This window comes from Canis lupus, chromosome 33, assembly GCF_048164855.1.
Source record: "Canis lupus baileyi chromosome 33, mCanLup2.hap1, whole genome shotgun sequence".
Classification (NCBI taxonomy): Eukaryota; Metazoa; Chordata; class Mammalia; order Carnivora; family Canidae; genus Canis; species Canis lupus.
Window position 1 is genome coordinate 16,454,281 of NC_132870.1, and position 18,976 is coordinate 16,473,256.

At 35.0% G+C, this 18,976-nt stretch overlaps 1 protein-coding gene across 3 annotated transcripts in view; it reads left to right on the forward strand.

The window, feature by feature from the left end:
* The window catches only part of GRID2 (glutamate ionotropic receptor delta type subunit 2), a 1,466,011-nt gene that overhangs the window by 1,075,843 nt on the left and 371,192 nt on the right, over positions 1-18,976 (forward strand). For all 3 annotated transcript variants that reach the window (XM_072810836.1, XM_072810835.1, XM_072810834.1), the window contains exon 9: positions 11,229-11,330. In XM_072810836.1, the coding sequence (XP_072666937.1) occupies positions 11,229-11,330 (102 nt within the window). The remainder of the gene's footprint in view (positions 1-11,228; positions 11,331-18,976) is intronic.

The following is an 18,976-nucleotide window of genomic DNA, read 5'->3' on the forward strand; positions in this document are numbered from 1 at the left end:
TAATAAATGTCTTCTTGATTATAAATGCTGAGTGATGGGAAAATAATGTATTTAACCTATGCTCACTATTGCATCAAAGTCCACTTGATTATTTATGGCTAAATCTCTTGCAGCTTATTGTGATCAGTTAGTCCTAACCTCTTCCAAATAATACCCCTGCCCTTCCTCATCCTTACCGTGCATGTGTAATTATAGCTAATAATTACCAGTGGAAGTGTATGTGGGGAAAGTATTTAGGATCATTAATTTAAAAAGAATAATTAGAAAAATATGTAAATCCATAAAGAACTCTTTTTTGAAGTATGCTAGCATTTCTAAACATGCCTAATTTATGGGAGTCTCAATTGCATAAATGTTTATAATATTTTGCAATGAAATAACAATTACTTTCAAAGCTAGTAAGAATGCTCAGAGGCATAGTCAATCATTTTATGAATCACAGTTATCCATGAAACCCCAGCACTCCATCCTCATTTTGAGCATAAGCACAGGCATCTGATAAAGAGAGAACCAGAAAGGAAGAATTACACGGTTACCTAGACAATACTATTGTGTCAGCCTTAGCATCAGACCAACTGATTGCAATGGCTGATTGTACTGTTTTTGGTCAGAGTTATTTGGAAAATTTAAATGAGTAATCCTCTCTTGTTCATCACAGGAATGACTCTTGGTATGAATCCAGTCATATTAAACAATTATAGAATCACAAAGCTAGACAGGATTTTATGAGAATTAGCTGATTTATTTCTTACCTTGAGATAAAACCCACATACCACAAAGTCCTCTAGGCAACTGAGATTTAATTTACTCTTTGAGAAAAATAAGACCCATTCATTCAATCGATAAATATTTATTATTTGTGAACTATATAGGTGCTTGGTATCCATCAGTAAATAAAACAGGCAAAAACATCTGCCTTTGTGGAAGTTGTATTTTAATAGGTCAATACAAATGGTTCTATGAGTGTCCCTTTTATCAGTAATCCTTGTTGGCTTTATATATATACTGGAGTTTGCTTTGCTCATATTATAAGAAACTATCCATGAAATAGACCTAATCACTAATAGTTGTGAGAAAAGAGTTTAGAATTTATTTACACTGATCCCTTATTTGAAATAAAAACTAGGTCTTCAAACACCTAATCCAATGTTCTTTACTTTTTGCCCACTTCTTCAAAAATATCTTCCTTTTTCTACATTGACGTAGTTATAGAGTAAATTCACAAAACCTAGCACAACTTCCATGTAATTAGCTATAAATCTTTTGGTTCCATATGACAGAAACCCAACTTGAATAGTTGAGGCAAAGAAAAGAGGGTATGCAAATAAATTCTAGTTTTTCGAGGACCCTAAAACACAAATAGAGCAATTCTTAGGAGATGAGCACTCAAACACCATTGGAACAGTCCATGTGCCCTTTGCTTTATTCTTTCCTGAAAAATTATCCTGTTGATTGAGGTCAGAATCACCTAGTGGTTTCTGGTGCTAAACTTCCTGTGTTCAAATCCTGATGATTTCACTTCTGAGCTGAGTAATCTGGAACAGGTCAATAATCTCTCTAATCCTCAATTTCTTCATCTGTTAAAAATTAGTATAATTAATAGTATCCATCTAATAGGATTAAGGCAGAAAAGTAAATAATATCCAGGACTTTGATACAATACCTGCCTCATAGGAAGTCTTCAATAAATGTGAACTGTCACGTCACTATAAAGTAAGCAATGAAAAAAAAAAAATAAAGTAAGCAATGTCAAGGGCTGAGCTGCTGGATGTGGGAGTAGTCAATTAAGAAAACAAGCCAGTATGAAAGTCAATTAAGCCTTTATTCACTTAGGAAAAGCAAGTTGGAAGGAAGGTTCCAGCTCCCCCAGTGCCCCTTATTTTCATGCAGAATGACACCAGGTGAGAGTCAGATGTATCAACATATAATGGGGAGCAAACCCTGAGGCCCCTGCAGTTTTATGGACTGGTGCAGTGGTGAGGAGAGAGGAAAGGAAGAAGGGAAAGACTAGGAAAAGCACTGGGTATAAACTCAGACTACAAGTAAGTATCTTCAAGGCTGCCCCCTCCCTCAACCAGTAGGTTCTCAGCAGAGACTCCTGGGGGATGGCCAATGCCGAGGTAAAGTGGCTCCTGGGCTAAGCAGCCAGATACTGACTAAAAACATGGCCAGCCAAAGGGACCTGAGTTCTTGACTGGAACTGCCTTCAATAGGCCTGTCAGGTAAAGCCATCCTAATAGCCTGTTTTCAGGCCTAAAAAATCATTCTTAGGTTTTTGACCAGGAGCTACTCTTCAAGAAGATTTTGCATTATGAAGAGGGCTTTCCCCTCATAGACTGGTAACATTTTATCCCCCTAAAGTTTTAGCACTTCATATTTCATGGATATGTTGTGGTTCTCCTTTTAGTGAGATAGTATAGGTACATGTCTTAAAATGAGTCTTGGAATGTAAGAAACACCCATCATAGGTTATGTTTCACTCCTATTATTGCTGCTGCTGCTCTGTTGTTGTTGTTATATAATTGTTCAAATGATAAGACTAAATAACAACTTATTTTACTCTCTAGGGGTTAGGTAATGTCATCATTCTTCATATTGAAGGCTTCTGAAAAGCATTCCTTGATCTTATCATGTAGAGCTTATTCTCTCTCCACCTAGGATGAATAAGAGTTGCAAATCTACAGTTCCAAAAACAAACAAAAATTCAGTATCTGGCAGCATAGCATCTTGACTATCTACTGAGATCCTCATTTAAGGCATTGTTTAAAAAATAATCAACAATCACTGCAAGATGTATGAAGTTTCCTGTTTAAACATGATCTAAATTTGCTTAGTATTCAATAAAAATGGAAGTCCCACTTTGTGCCAGGAATTATGTATTGAAGAAGATAGTGGGGAGACAAAAAGCAGTAATTTTTCCTCAATTCATGGAAACCTACAGATAATTAGTACAATAAATGCTAATCTATGAAGGAGAGGGACATGATACTACTTTGGAGGGACAAGAGCTAACCTGGGGGTGGGGACAGGTAATCAGGGAAGGTTTACACTAACCTATAGATGTTTACATTGAGATCTAAAATATGAATAAGAATGGATTCAGTAATTCATTGAAAAATGGCAGGTGTCTAGATTCTTCCATTCAAGAAAAACTATATAATGAAAACCATTGGTTCTCAAATTTGGTGACACTTAGAAATAATCTTGGAAACTTTTTCTGTTAAGATTTATTTAATTTAGAGAGAGAGAGAGTAGGTATGAGTGGGGTGGGCTTGCAGAGAGGGAGACAGAGAATCCTCAAGCAGATTCCCTGCTGAATGCAGAGGCCAAGGCGATGGGGCTCGATCTCGAGATTAATTGCCTAAATCACCCAGGTGCTCTGCTTGGAAATTTTAAAATATACTGATGCCTGGATCCCAGGCCTAGAAATTCTAATTTAATTGGCATGGCATATAGCTTTGGCATTGCTTTTGTCTGTTTGTTCTGCTTTTCACTTCCTATTAGTTCTAGTATACCTCAATGTTTGAGAAACAATGTTTAAATTCTTACAATGGGAGGATTATGTCTAACTCAAGAAACTGAAGGAAGATGAGTGTGGTTGGAGTTCAATCACTGAGAAAGAATGTGGTGTGACATGAGATTGTGAATGTAAAATGATGAATCACACAGATCTAGGTTGGCCACATTAGAAATTTGACCTTTCTCTTGCTAACAATGGAAAACTGTGGAAAGATTTTAGGCAGAGGACATTATATCTAAATTTACATTTTTGTTACAGGTAGAGTGAAGATTGTAAAAGAGAAGCAATGAAGTTAGCTTGGGCTACGATGGTGGCAAGGAGATGGAGTTAAATGGATTCGACAGTTTGGTTTTTGAGATGAAATTGGCAGATTGGCAATGGATTAGATATGTGCAGTTATCAGATTTGCTAGTTTCTGGCTAGTGGAAGAATGGATGGTAGGAGGTTGATTATGAGTTTAACCTTGGGATCCCTGGGTGACGCAGAGGTTTAGCGCCTGCGTTTGGCCCAGGGCGCGATCATGGAGACCCGGGATCGAATCCCACATCGGGCTCCCCGTGCATGGAGCCTGCTTCTCCCTCTGCCTGTGTCTCTGCCTCTCTCTCTCTCTCTCTCTCTGTGTGACTATCATAAATAAATAAAAAATTTTTAAAAATCTTTAAAAAAATGAGTTTAATCTTTTAAATAATTGAGGTGACTGGGAAATCAGCAGAAACATTGAAGAGGTAGTAGAATATAAAGAGATGTCTGGACTTCAGATTTTAGATTGTTTTGGAACAAAGATCTACAGTCCAATAGAAATACTTTATGTTAGATTTTGTAACTATATGTTAACCTTGTAATTTCAAAAAAATAAAAAATTTACTTAGGCAAAACACTAAAAGGCACTGGGCACACAAAGATGGTTAAGATGGTGTCCCTGACTTTAAGTGGCTATCTATTTAATGGATAAGAAAAGAAAGAACTCTAATGTGGTTTTAAAATGAAGGTTCTACCTTTAAAACATCTTGAGGGAGCAAAGAATGAAAGAGAAGAAAATCCAGAAACTTATCATTAAGTGTATCAGGTTGTAATCATTAAGTGCTAGAATATTCTAGAAAAAAAATCTGATCAGAAAGAAAAGGAGAGCTAGTAGAATATGGGTGAAGGAAATCACTCTGAAGAATTCCAAAAATTGGCAAGGGTTTGATAACAATATGATAACAGGACATTGTCTCAGATAGGAGATGCTTTGTTTCTTCATTCAGTTTGAACTGGAGAGACAAAAAAAAAAAAAAAAAAGGAAGAAGGAGGAGGAGGAGAAAAAGAGGGAGAAGAAAGAACAACAGGAATTCTAATGAATGCATTAACTTATCAGATATTTATTGGGACCTATCATGTTCCCATATATCACTACTGTAATCTACTGTAATAAGGGCTACGGATACAAGAATAGACAAGGTAGGCATCATTCTGGCCTCACAGAGTTTTTAACCTCCCATCCTATTTAGAACAAGAAAAATAAAACTACTTGCTTATTTGAGGAAGTGTTCCTAGTTAGCTCTTGCAAAGAAAGTGGGTAAAAATGATGCCTTCCTTCAAAAAGGTTAAGTAGCCATTCTATGTGAACTCCTACTCCCTGGGTATTAAGGCAAGTGTTAGAGAAGTACTTTGCAATCTTGGCTATAGGTTGAAATCACCTGGAGAGCTGTAAATACTACTGATGCCTGGATTCCATCCCTGGAGATTTGGACTTAATTGTTCTCTATTTGGGCTGGTACATCAAAACTTTTAAAAATTTTCTGGTGATTCTAATATGCAGCCAAAGTTGAGAACCACAGTTTTAGAGACCTGCTTCCTCACTGAAACTAGTAAGTGACCCCAATGATGAAGCTGAGTAAATAATAGGACTGCCAATTTTATTTTAAAAAATGGTAATAATGAACATTTCTTTAGTCTTCATGTGCCAAGAACACTTTTAAATATTTGACATATATTAAGTCAGTTAATAATTCCACCAACCCTACAAGGAAGTCACTTTTACTGTGCCCATTTGAGGGATGAGAAAACTGAGGCCTAATCACACATGCCCAGCAGCTGTCAGAGCAGGTGTTTGATTGAACCTAAGCAGTCCGATTCTAGAGTTTCTGATATTAGCCACTCTGATATATTGCCTCTAAATATAGTGTAACAGTAATTTTACACCAAGAAGAACTATAAAAGGGAAAACTTGTAATAATGGTAAAATATTATTAAATCAGTTAAATGCCAGGTGATAACTGAGAGTGGTTATTAAGGCGGCATAAAACATCGGTGAGCTATTTTTTCATATATATATATATATGAAGCTATATATATATATATATATATATAGCTTCTTGTGTTTCTCTTCTTCATTTGTGAAAATCAGTTAAGTTCATCTTATGTACATGTACATTGTTACATGGTACAAAAATTTTGTTTTCAGCAGCAATACGGGGAAATGTATGCTGTAAGCAGTGGAATCAGGTGATTTTTTTTTCTGAATTTTTTCCACAGATATTTTTTCCTAAGGTGCTAAGGCTATTTCACATAATCTAAAGAACATCAACTACTTCATGGTAATGACCAAGCTCTAGGAATAGAATCTTAGGAGGAAATAATCATCCCCTAGGGAGCAAGTCCTACAAGTTGAACCTGTTTTAAAAGTGGAAATATCACCAAAAAATATATATATATTTGGAGGAATTACTGACACACTACATTCCTGTATATATCAAAGGAAAAGCATTCCAATTTAACTGTATAAAACATGTATCTGAGCCAATTTGCCATATGTATTTCTTTTTACATTTTCTCTCCCATTATAGAAGTAATATCTACCAAATAAATGCTGTGCATTGCTAAATGGTTAGCTTTCAGCTACTTTGCCTTATTGTTCCTTTTTTTTCTCCTTTGAAGGCTAAGGAAGCAAATAAAGGAAATGCAGTGGCTGGCAGCACACAGCTTGCCGTGCAGTGGATATTTTGTGTCTTGCAGCTGGAGCTTTGATACTATAACCAGGCTTCCTTTGTTCCATATGAATACAAGCTAATAAATGTAGGGAATTCCATTTGGTATTCAATTAAGAGCTCTCTTGACTCCTGTCATTAAAGTGTATAACTATTAGGCGTAAAATTAAAGTTGAACAGTTCAGCTCTTTTTTGACATTGTAACACTGCCTGAAAAATCGTGATGCAAAACGTAGTCAAACGTCATCCTTTAAAGCCCCACACAAATGAAAAGAGGAGATTTTGAAAGAAAAAGGCTAAATATCCAAAACTTGGTCATTTACTAATGACATAACGCATGTTAGGAGCATATTACTCTCCTCATGCAAATACATCAACCATTTTGTTGAACACAAGATATTACAGTGATTTTAACAGAGAGCTACAAGATTATTATTGCTAAAGCTTCAATGAAGGGGACAATTAAAGCATTAAGCATTTTTAAGGTTTTAAAGTGACTTTCAGCCATAAACTAGAAAATAATATAGGAAATCGATACACTGTAATTGAAAGGAAATTGAATTTGTCTTTATTTTTTAATCCCTCCAAATTTTTCCTAGACTGCCAGACCATGGGAGATAGTGAATCTTGTTTTGCCATCAGCAGTATGACTTTCTGTAAATCTTATGTGTTGTAGAGGTCACTTTTATTATTTTTTACTTAGAAAGTGCTCAGCTGAATAGATAGCATTGTAAGATTCTGTGTGCATTATCTTTATTAGTGTCTAGCTTCATTGTTTAAAAAAAGGGGGGGGGAGTGGAGAAACAAAAACAAAAACACAACCAGACAGAAACAACCTTCTCCACATATCCAGAGAAATCAGGTTAATAGAATTTCTAACAATGAAACCAAAGAAGTTGTTAGATAAACTTCACACTTGAACTTAAATGAAATTCTTCTAGGTTTTTTTTTTTTTTAATCAAACACTATACCTATCAATCTTGCTACGCTGCAAGGAATATGACCTGCTATAGATACAAATTCAATTTGAATGTGTGAACCTAACTCATTTATACTGCTTATTATTGGAAGAAGCTATTACAATCAAACAGAAAAGCTTAAAGGGAACCTCAGGGAGATAAGTGGCTATGAACAGAAATTAAGGAATCTTAAAACTTGAAAAATCCTTCAAAAAGATGTGAATAATCAAAATTTTCTCTCTGTGTTGCTATTATTTCCCTATTTATATTTGGTATACATTTTGAGAAATATCAACAGACCTTAAGATAAATGAAATGTGTCCCACACTTATCTTTAGTAATTTGGTGACACAGAGTAGAGACTTCCAGAAATACTTTTGAGAATCTCTTGTCCATTTCATTTTTCTACTTTCCTTATTCTACTCAATGCCTCTTGACTCTATAAGTGGGTAAAAGATAACACAGTAAAAGGAGCACAACCTTTCAATCCTCAGTTTCCTCTTCTGTAAAATGGAGATAATAATGTTGCCTTTCTCATTATATTCTTTTGAGAGATAAGCTAATTACTATAATTAAAGACCTCAGAGGATTGACTAATACTATGCACTATGTACATGTTATGATTTTTTTTTATAAAAATGATGATGATTTGCTTTTTCAATTGTTTTGCCAAAATGAATTCACGAGCTGCTATTTTGAGGCAACTACTTAGCAATTCTGAGCCTTAATATTTTGACCAAAAATAGGAATAAAAATTTCCTACCAACCTCAAATAGATCATATTTATGAAAAAAAATCATAAGCTATAAAACAGGACTGCAATTGAAAGCACTGAATCTGGACTTTTAAAAGCAATAGTTTAAATCCTAGTTTCATCTCTTAGTAGTTATGTGACTTTAGATGAGCTCTTAGTTTCTATGTTTATAAAATAATGATTGTAACAACACATTCTTATAAAGTTATTCTAAGGCTTAAATGAGATCAAGTATAAGGAGCTCAGTATCATGGCTAATACTTAGAAATTATTCCAAAAAATGTAAAAGAAGTACTTCTGTTCAATATAAGAAACAAGTATTATTATAATTTCTGATTGATTTCTTTGTGTTTTTGTTTGTTTTAAAGATCATGTTTATTTATTCATGAGACACAGAGAGAGAGAGAGAGAGAGAGGCAGAGACACAGGCAGAGGGAGAAGCAGGCTCCATGTAGGGAGCCCGACATGGGACTCCATCCCAGATCTCCAGGATCACACCCTGGGCTGAAGACAGTGCTAAACCACTGAGCCACTTGGGCTGCCCTGATTTCTTTGTTATATCTCATTTTGATATGTCACAAGTGGATATATTTTATTTCTAGATTTCTAGATCATCTGTATTCTAAACTTTCTCTACCTCAAAATTCAGTCTCTGAAATTCCTGGCTCTTGGTGTCCATAGCTAATATTCAGCTAACTTTGTTAGAGTTTGTACATAGGAAGAACTGAATTAAGTGAAAGGTATTACCAATCCTAAAATCTCAACTGCTGTTATGATGAACAGAAACAACTTTACAAGTGCTATGATCAAAGGACATGTGAGTCAAATAGCAAGAAAAGGGGAGTGAAGAGAGATAGAAAATAGAAATGGGAAAAACCATCAGGCAGAGGAGAAAATGATGTAATATATATGAGAGAGGATTTGGCCAAATATATTTTTTAAAGTGAGAAGAAACAAATACGTACACATCATATGTGTATATAAATGTTTAAGTTACTGCTCAGGTCTGTAGACAAATGTTTTATTATTATTCTTTTAAAGCCCTAAATGTCTCAGTGCCTTAGAATTTTTAGAGCATGGATTATATTTAATTGTGTTTAAAGGAAGACATAATTAAGAAGCTGGAAATTATATATTTTTAAATGTATGTACAGAGCATTGTTGAAACAAACTGCTCAGCAAGTTTTATTGTTACTCCAGTAGTAAATATTTTGACTAGTCAATACACCAAAATGCTATGGTCAAGTCAGCATTAATAGATGTCACTTATTTAGGCAAACTGACTGTAGATTTACCAAGGAAGACAAAAAAAAAGAAAAAGAAAGAAAGAAATCCTTGTATTTACTTTGGCATCTTAGCCATATTTACCTTGAACAAGATAATGTCCTAAAAGCTACTCATTAAGCTTAGAATTAAGTAATGCAACTGTAAAAGGTGGATAGTGTAGTAGGTCTTCACTTTTTTCACCAGTATTTAGTCTAAGGAAATAGAATCTTCTTGAAAAAGTTAGTAAAAAAAAAAAAAAAATATATATATATATATATCTACATCAAGGAATGTAATAGGCATGGACTTTGGTTGATCTAAGAAAACAACAAAAGCTCAAAAGAATTTCCTAAGATTTTAAATTGGGCAAGAGGACTACGATATCTCTGATAATTAGACTTTCAACACATTTGGATTTACTAATTGGATCTAAGTTCTAATTAGACTTTTTTAGATAACTAAGAATGACATATCAATGAATGAATGTAATATGCTTTTATAGTTAAAATCTATAATTGGCGGCCCTTTCCAAATTATTTTAATAGAGAAAAAGCTGGCTTTTTTTATATTGTAACATCTCTTAAGACATATTGGGTACATTTTAGGTTCCTTAATTAAACATCTCTTGGGGACTCAAAGAGAAACTTGAGTTTTAATTGGAAGCACGGACATCTTTTATTTGTGAGGGAGACTTGCAACTTTGGAACCCACAAAGAAAATGCAATAAGAAGAAATAAATCAGTCTTCAGGAGGAAGCAGCACAAGTAACTGGGTGTGTCCCTATAAGCCATTCAGTCAATCAGAACAGTCTCCAAATATGACTAAAGGTCTGTTACATTTTTAAAATATGCAAATATAGAATAGGTTTCCCAAAGTGAAGGCTTGTGGATTTAGTATCAGAATTAATAGCGTGACATTTCTTCCCAAGATGTGCATTATAGCATGCTCTTTACAGCTTTGCTACTTGAGTTATCTGCTAACTCAAGTCACAATATCTCTTTTTTTTCCCCCCTTATTTCTGAATTGAGAGTCATCAGTTTTTATCCTGTTGTGATTTATAGGCAGTGATTTTAAAACTGGTAGCCCTCAGACCTGGTTATTACAGCACATAAGAACTACATAAGGATGTAAAATTAAACCAGTATTTGGAGTGTAAAGAGCAGTGAATCATTGCAAGACTTGAAGGGAAAGGCTGCTGCCAAAATATTCCCAGGAAATTGATAGCACTGACAAAAAAGGCAAATTATATTGTTGTATGTACTGTGAATACTTGAGAACAACAAAGCCAAATACATGATTTTTTCCCCTCAAATAAAAGCAGTAACCCTATAACTGTTATAAAAATCTTGTAGTTTTTTCCAATAAAAGTATCTAATTAAAACCATTGAAAGTATAAGAAGATCTAACTTGTGCAATAATTGATATATTAAGAACAGATATTATACTAAATTATATGTGCTATTATCTTTCCAATTCAGTGCATTACCAGAACTGAATTATTGGTGTGTTATAATTCCTTTTAAAGTCCATGTCCTTAGTGAGTCTCCTAAAGCATGTTGGCTGCTGTAATATGCCATAAAATGATACTGAAAAGCAAGAAATAGATTTTCTGATTGCTTTGTTTACTATTAGAAAAGAAAACCTGCGCAGAACCCTTTCATGTACCAGTTATTCCAAGAAATATCACACAGTTTTTCCAAAGATTTAGGGAGTGGACTGTTGTTCAGGCAGGAAAGTGACCAAGCTATTTTGCCTTTCAGCTTGGGTGCTGGAATCCTGTCACAGGGCTGAATGGGTCACTAACTGACAAGAAACTAGAGAATAACATGCGAGGAGTGGTTCTACGTGTGGTGACCGTTCTGGTAAGTCTGCTCTGAGCCTTGTGGTTCTGGCTTCTAGAGGTTACTTTATCCTTCATTTCTTTATGTTTTATTAAGTGATACTATAATTTTAAAAGAGCTTTTAACAAATCCTGACTATGCTTTCTAAGATATGTTTAATGGCAATATTTTCCAACCTTCAACTTGTATAGATGAGAATCAGATTTTTGAAGGCTTTACTTTTATTAACAGTGCTTTTGTCAGTAACTTTCTTAGACATTTTAGGCTCAATATGCTATACATAATAAAGGCCTCCCTCAGGCATTCTCTCACTGTAAGTATGCATAAGTAAGAGTAACCATGCCAAACAAGGGTAGAGCTGACCAAATGTAGTACACTTAGTAATACTCGAACATTGGCAGACTGAAACAATGCTGTCTAGCAAGAACCTACTTCAAAGGAAAGATCATCCAATTGTTCAATAAATATTGAGAATCAACTGTATTCAAGCTCAGTGCTGATTACTGGGGACCACTGATGAATAAAGAAATGAATAGGGATCCCTGGGTGGTGCAGCGGTTTGGCGCCTGCCTTTGGCCCAGGGCGTGATCCTGGAGACCCGGGATCGAGTCCCACGTCGGGCTCCTGGTGCATGGAGCCTGCTTCTCCCTCTGCCTATGTCTCTGTCTCTCTTTCTCTGTCTCTCTCTGTGACTATCATAAAAAAAAAAAAAAAGAAATGAATAAAGAAATGGATAGATATGATTCTGTCTTTATGAAACTTACCATCTAGTGATTCTGTGAATATTAAATGGAATTATGCATGTAAAATACTTTTCACAATTACATTTACTTAGAAAACCAAATGGTAACTATTATCATTATTCTTTATGTTATTATTTTCTCTTCTAACCAGCATATAAGATCATGTGATAATAGAAATATTTTTAAGCTGCAAAATACTCACATGACTACTGTCTAAATAACTATAAAGCAGGAAAATATGCATTCTCCCTTGCTATTTCTGTGAGTTTAAGTTTATGCTACTTTATTGTCCGTTTCAAGACATTCAAAGTTGTTAACATTATTTTTCTTCAGGAAAGTCTACTTGTTTTTAAATTTGAAAAAGTCTTTCTGCAGGGTAAATAAATTGCAGAATTAATAGATGGAAGAAACACAGCCCTTTTTTTTTTATTGATGCCAATTGAATATCAAAGTTTATAACAGCAACAGCTGCCCCTTGTACATTGTTTAATTAAATACAAAGTAAGTAGACTCAACATAATTTCATTGTTTAAAAAAGATCTGTGTTATTTTCTATAAAAGTATGTTCAAATAAGTAGTTTATTTCCCCTTTTGATGCTATAATTTATTCCTAGTTCTTACTTCGATAAGATTTTTACTTTTTTGGTGAATAATTGTGAGTACTTGATAACGTGAATGTGGTGCTTCTGCATGTGCCCAAGGCTGTGGATATGAATTGCATTGATGTGCTAATATTAAAAAAAGACAGGCGTTTAAAGTGCAGTGAGCTATTAATAGTCTCCTCTCTAGCAATTAACTGAATCTCAGGAGACAACATCAGTAAAAACGACATATGTGCATTGTTTTGGTCTTTGAGATTCATATTTCTAAGACAAGCTAACCTCATTTAGTCACTAAGCAAATATTTATTTAATACTTCACTATATGATAGACTTGGTAACGGATATAAAATGAATAATACGTATACCTATTACATTATTTACCTATTACATAGGTATATGTATTCATCTTATAGATATATTAATACCTCAAAGTACACTTAGAATCTTGTTGGGAGATGCACAATCAAAAAAGAAAACCAGGCAAGAACTATTAAGTACATACTATACGCCACGTACTTTTTGAAGTTTTTTGCCTGTATTGTTTTATTTAGTTATTAAAGTATTTCCAAGAAATAGATACTTTTCTAATTCCAAGGATGAGGAAGAGGAAACTGGGACCTCTAGAGGTTGGTTGGAAAAAAAAATGTCAAGGATATACTGATAGTAAGTCGCAGAGAGAGTTAGGATTCAATCTAGTAAGTCAAAGGGACTCCAGCCGTCTTAATCTCTTCCCTCTTAACATTATAATATATTCTCTCTTCTACTGTGATTAAGTGTGAGAATTGAGGTATCTATAGGATTTCATTTGGCTTGAGAGTTAAAAATTCTTAACTCTGATTAAGACGACAATAGGTTTTTTGGGAAAACTTCATATGGCATATTATTTTAAATTCTTTCCAGGATGAACATGAAATGATATTATTGCTTCATGCAGTGGTAATGCATTCTTCTCCAGTTTCACCTTAATGACTCATGATGGTTTCCGTGTCCTATAAGCTCAGCCCTACATAGATCCCAAACATGTGACTGAGTGGAGATATGGACACAATATTTCCCCAGGTCTTCTGTGAGGAAATCTGGATTTATCCATGTGTAAAACATCTTGACACTTATTACACTCCCACAATGTGCAGTCACTGTACTTCATAATTTTGGAGCCTTATCGTTTTTTCCTGTAATTCCTGTTTGAATGAAAACCAGCCATGACCTTCCTATTTATTTCCTACAAGCAGTCTTCCAGGTCTACCTCTTAGTTATATGGCCTTGCAAGCTTCTGTTAAGAATGCCACCCAGCAACTCCAAAATCTTGATGCCCACTAAACCCTGAAACTTAGATTTTGGTTTATATTGAACTTGATTTGGTCACATAAACCCCACTTCTTTGTGTTCCATGTACTTGCCTCCAGCACTCTCAAGAAGGGAGAAGAGGAGGGTTCATGTGTCAAGCCCCTGAGGGGAGGTCTCTCAGTCTTTATTCCATCCTAACTGCAATTTAGCACCAGTTCAATACATACCTCCTTTAGTGCTCAGGACATTTATGCTATAATGACATACAGGTTAATAAAATTGATTTTCTTTACCTAAGTTGTAAAACCCCCTTTCCTATCACTATTAATGATATTTTATTGATTTGAAATAAATAATCTGATACTTATTTAAACTATATAATTCAGCACCATGCTGTTTATGATCCCATGGGCAAATAAATAGTACACGCAAATGGTTAATTAAAGAAAATCAAATAAAGGGATTATTAACAAGGATGTGAAAAGAGTTAAAGGGGTGTTGGTGCACGAGGCCTAGATGCACAGCAAGTCTTGACAACCCCGAAGTCTGATGGAATGTGGGGAGGGACTAATACTAAGATCTGGCAATAAGTAGAACCAAGGAGAGAAACCATTCAATAATAGCTATGAAATTCCATACAGGAAGAGGATGGAGAAAGTCATGCCAAACCACAATCAGCCAATGAGGAAATGGAGAGAAGGGTTACCTCAATTTCACTCCTTCTGTCTTTCCATCCCTTCATTGTCTCCAGTTGAAAATCTAACCAGAAGTCAGGGGGCAAGGGAGCCCAGGGTAAGGAAGACCATGAAGGTCAGCCTGCCAGCACACAAAGCAGGGCAGTGAAGAGTACGGTGCATCCAGAGGGGAAATAGGGAAAATCCAACACTCACATCTGCTATTTGGAAGGACCTGTTAAAAAGTTTACATGTGTTATTTAGTCCTTATAAAAACCCTACAAGAGATGCATTAATGACATTGGAAGGATGGAAATAGGGCACAAAAAATGTTAACTTAATTTCCATGACTACATAGCTAACAAAAACTAAATTAAGTTTCAAGTCTATAGAGATCTGGGTTCCAGAGGCCATGGATAAGGACATTGATATTCTGATCTTCTGCCTTAAGAATCATAATAAACTCTTGTGAAGTTTAAATTACATATAACTATTGAGATGTGAGGGTTCCAAATTTATGAGACTGACAATTTAGTAGCATTTTTTAAATAAAAATAATAGAATAAAAACATATGGATGGCTTTATACTCAGCCATCATCAAAGCTACATAAATGTCTTAGAAATGGAGGAAGAGATGGAATGAGAATAAATTTCAGACCCTACAAACTTACTCCTTTGTCTAGATATTTTTATTTTTATATTTGGCTCACTAATATCTACTTTTTACTGAGTGGACCAAATGTATTATTACAAGGAACTTATTAGGATTTTTTTTCCCTTTTAACCCTCAAAGTACTGCAACTATCGACAGCCATAAATGACCAATTATGTTATTCAATTTTTCACCAATTATGTAATTCACAAAAAGCTTTTGCAAACATCACTGAATTGTAAATATCATTATAACACTTATGAAAATATAATGGAAAGAAGTTGGCAAAAAGTGAAAAGTAAGGCTTGAGAAGCTATTCTGTACAAGATTATCTGAAAAACATAAACTGGCATTTAGAAGGAGCTCACTGATTAATAATTCTTACTTGTTTCATTTGGTTTTGTTTAAAACAGACACATGGCATCTCTAACAAAACATGAATTCACTCATAAATTCATTTGAGAAATATTTATTGAGTACCTTCTTCTACGTGCTTAAGGTACATGCAAAACAGACAAAGATACTGACATTTGGGAGTTCCATTCCAGCAGGGACTTTCTAAAGCTCTCAGAATATTTCTAAAAAAAAAAAAAAATGCAATACCATTGTCCTATATTAAGTATGCAACACAGTATTCCTTTGCCATTAGTATAGAAATAATTATTTTTAAAGATTTTTATTTATCTATTTATGAGAGACACAGAGAGAGGCAGAGACATAGGCAGAGGGAGAAGCAGCCTCTCCACAGGGAGCCTGAACTGGGACTGGATCACAGGACCCCTGGATCATGACCTGAGCCAAAGGCAAACACTCAACCACTGAGCCACCCAGGTGCCCACCATAGAAATAACTTTAAAACGTTGTATAAATATTTGATTGGAAATGTATGGTATGGTTCGTTCCCGGGTTTCAGCACCAAAAATAAAAGGAAATGTATGGTAAAGCTGTGATGGTGATTTTCCTATATTTTATAAATTCAAAACTGTACAATGTTTGACATTTTAATATCTGTGAAATCAGAGTACATCTTTTAGTTAATTAATGGTTCCTTGCAATTATATTTGGAAGCATATTTTATCTTTATTAGTTGTAGGAAAAACAATTATACATTTTATAATTGAAAATATTTTAGATTAAATAGTATATGGAGGGTATTTTTATAAAATTAATTAAATTAATGGATATTCCTGGAAAGTTGAATTTAACAACTCTGGGCAAGAGGCCATCATAAAGAGGGGACTATTTTAAGGAGTACTCCCAAAAGAAAAGAAATAACATTAGGAAATGAAGCCAATTAAAAAAAGGACAGTAATAGCAATTTAAAAATTACTATCTAAAACTAAAACTATCATTAGAATCATAGGAAGATAAAAATAGAAAATACACAAAGGCAGCTTATCTTAAACCAATACCACATAAAGGAAAGTCCAAACTGTGTGTTGAGAGAAAGTAAGTTTCTGTGTGTTAAGAGAAGGTAAGTTTCCCCAAACAACTCACTATAAGAAGGATATGGCAGGTAGCTACCAACAGAGTTGTCATTTTAAAAGTAATTTCTTTTTCCTAAGATATTTCCTTATTATTAGTACCATGTCTTGAATTTTTTTTTTTTTCAGCAGGCCTTATTTCCCTGTGAAAATTTATCTGAGATCAGAGAAGGGTAAAACACCCTAAATCATTAGCCTTGACTCAACTATTTATTGAGCATATATTTTAAGTTAAACATTGTGCTAAATTCCAGAGAGGCAAAGATAAATAAGATATAGTCCCTGATTTTCAGGAGCTCTATATAAACCATTTTATAAAAATTATTAAGTTCTCTATCAGAAAATAGAACCTGTGTGTGAAGGACTCAGAATTAAATAAATTTTGGAGAGACTGAAAAAGAATAAAGTCGAGAGAAATATATAGAGAGAAATAGAGAAGGACAGATGTCACACTATTTTTATGATCTAATCTCATCAGTGACATCTAGGATGGACTTTATGGCTTTTTACAGGACAATTTAATTCTTTATTCCACTGTGTTCTTTCATTCTGGGGTTTGTTTTTGGTGTTGTGGTAGTAGTTTCACTGATGTTATATTCTCCCTCTAAACTGTAACAATAAGACACAAAGTTGGTTTCACTTATAATGCCTGGTATATAAAATAAATATTTGTTGAACAAATAATGAAAATATTCAGATAGCCTGAAGGAGTGTGTGTGTGGTAGGGCAGGGGAGGAGATAGTAGAGGGAGAAGAAAAGAAAAAAGGAAGGAAAAGGGGGGGACTTTATATGTAATTACAAAAAATAAGAACAGGTATGGACACAAGACTATATTGTAAATAGGCCAGACTATAAATAGGTGGTCTTAAGATTCCTCATGCTTTGGTGTCCATTTACTAAGTCCAAATTTCCAAGCAAAGGAAATTTTTTTTTTTTTTTTTTGGCATTTCAAAATTGGCTTTAAATACTCATCAGGGCGCCAGGAAAGGGGACTGGGATGAGAACTTGTTACATGTGAATTTGGGGTTGGGGTGCCCTGAGAGAGAAGGGGACCCATCCGTCAGAGCAGCTGGGGTGCCCCACCCCCCGCCCTGGGACAAGGGAACAGAGTAGAGGCCCTCTCTGGAGGGTCCCAGGGCCAACTGGGCAAAGGATAGCAAAGGATAGCCTAGAGAGACAGGTATTCTTTTTTCAGCAGAGGATTTCATCCCTGAATTTTCTTTCCCTTTATTACACTTTGGTGAACCAATCAGACAATTTTGTTGGAATGCTAGAGACCCCTTTATTTGTTTTACTTACATCTTGAACAAGTCACTAAGCTTCCTGATTTTCACCGTTCCCTTCTGAAGGATACTTTAGTTTCTCATACTTCCCAGTGCTCGAAAATCACTGTGGCTGGGTCCATCACTCCTCCACAGTCAAAGCCTAAATGACTGAAAAATCACAGCATTCAGTTTTTATAGATTTTGATGCTGTTTATTCCTTCTCCCAGAATTCCCTCCTTCTGCTCACCTTAGCGAGGGAGGCAGGAATGGATTTCTGCTACCTCTCTGCCTCCTCTAGTAACCATATCCCAGGGCCCACCCCATTCAGTGTTCCAAATGTGTCTCCTTAGCCTTTCCAACCATTCACCGATATATTAACCCAACATTACTGATTCAGCATCCCCTCCATGCCAGGCATTATGCTAGGCTCTAGGGATGCAGAGATACAAAATAGCATGATCATTGCATAGAACAGGACATCTGTTGGGGAAAATTGACAATATCTAAATAGAGGCATTAACGCATAGCTGAACCAGGGATATAAGGAAATGCTTCCCTGGCAGAGAACTACCTGAGGTGTAGCCCTCAAAATGTGAAGGATTATTATATATGCCCTAAATGTCTCATGGAAAAAACTTGGAGGGTGGAAGATGGAGAGAATCTTTTGACAGAATTGACACTAGGAAATGACTTAACACACTTGCAATGTGTCCAAATAACTACCTGCTTTTAGGGTAAAGAAATAAAGATCTTTAACTCAAAAACATCAAGGATCACTTGTATTACAAAATAGCAAGATAATATATGATAAGAAGTTACAAATAATACTTATTCATCTAATATTCTCTCGGTCTTGGAGGCAGTCAGTCAGTGGTGGCCCTTTTCCCAAAATATTTTCACTTCCAAGTACACTGATATTTCATAATTCATTTTCCCAGCCTGCAGGAAGTATGGAATTA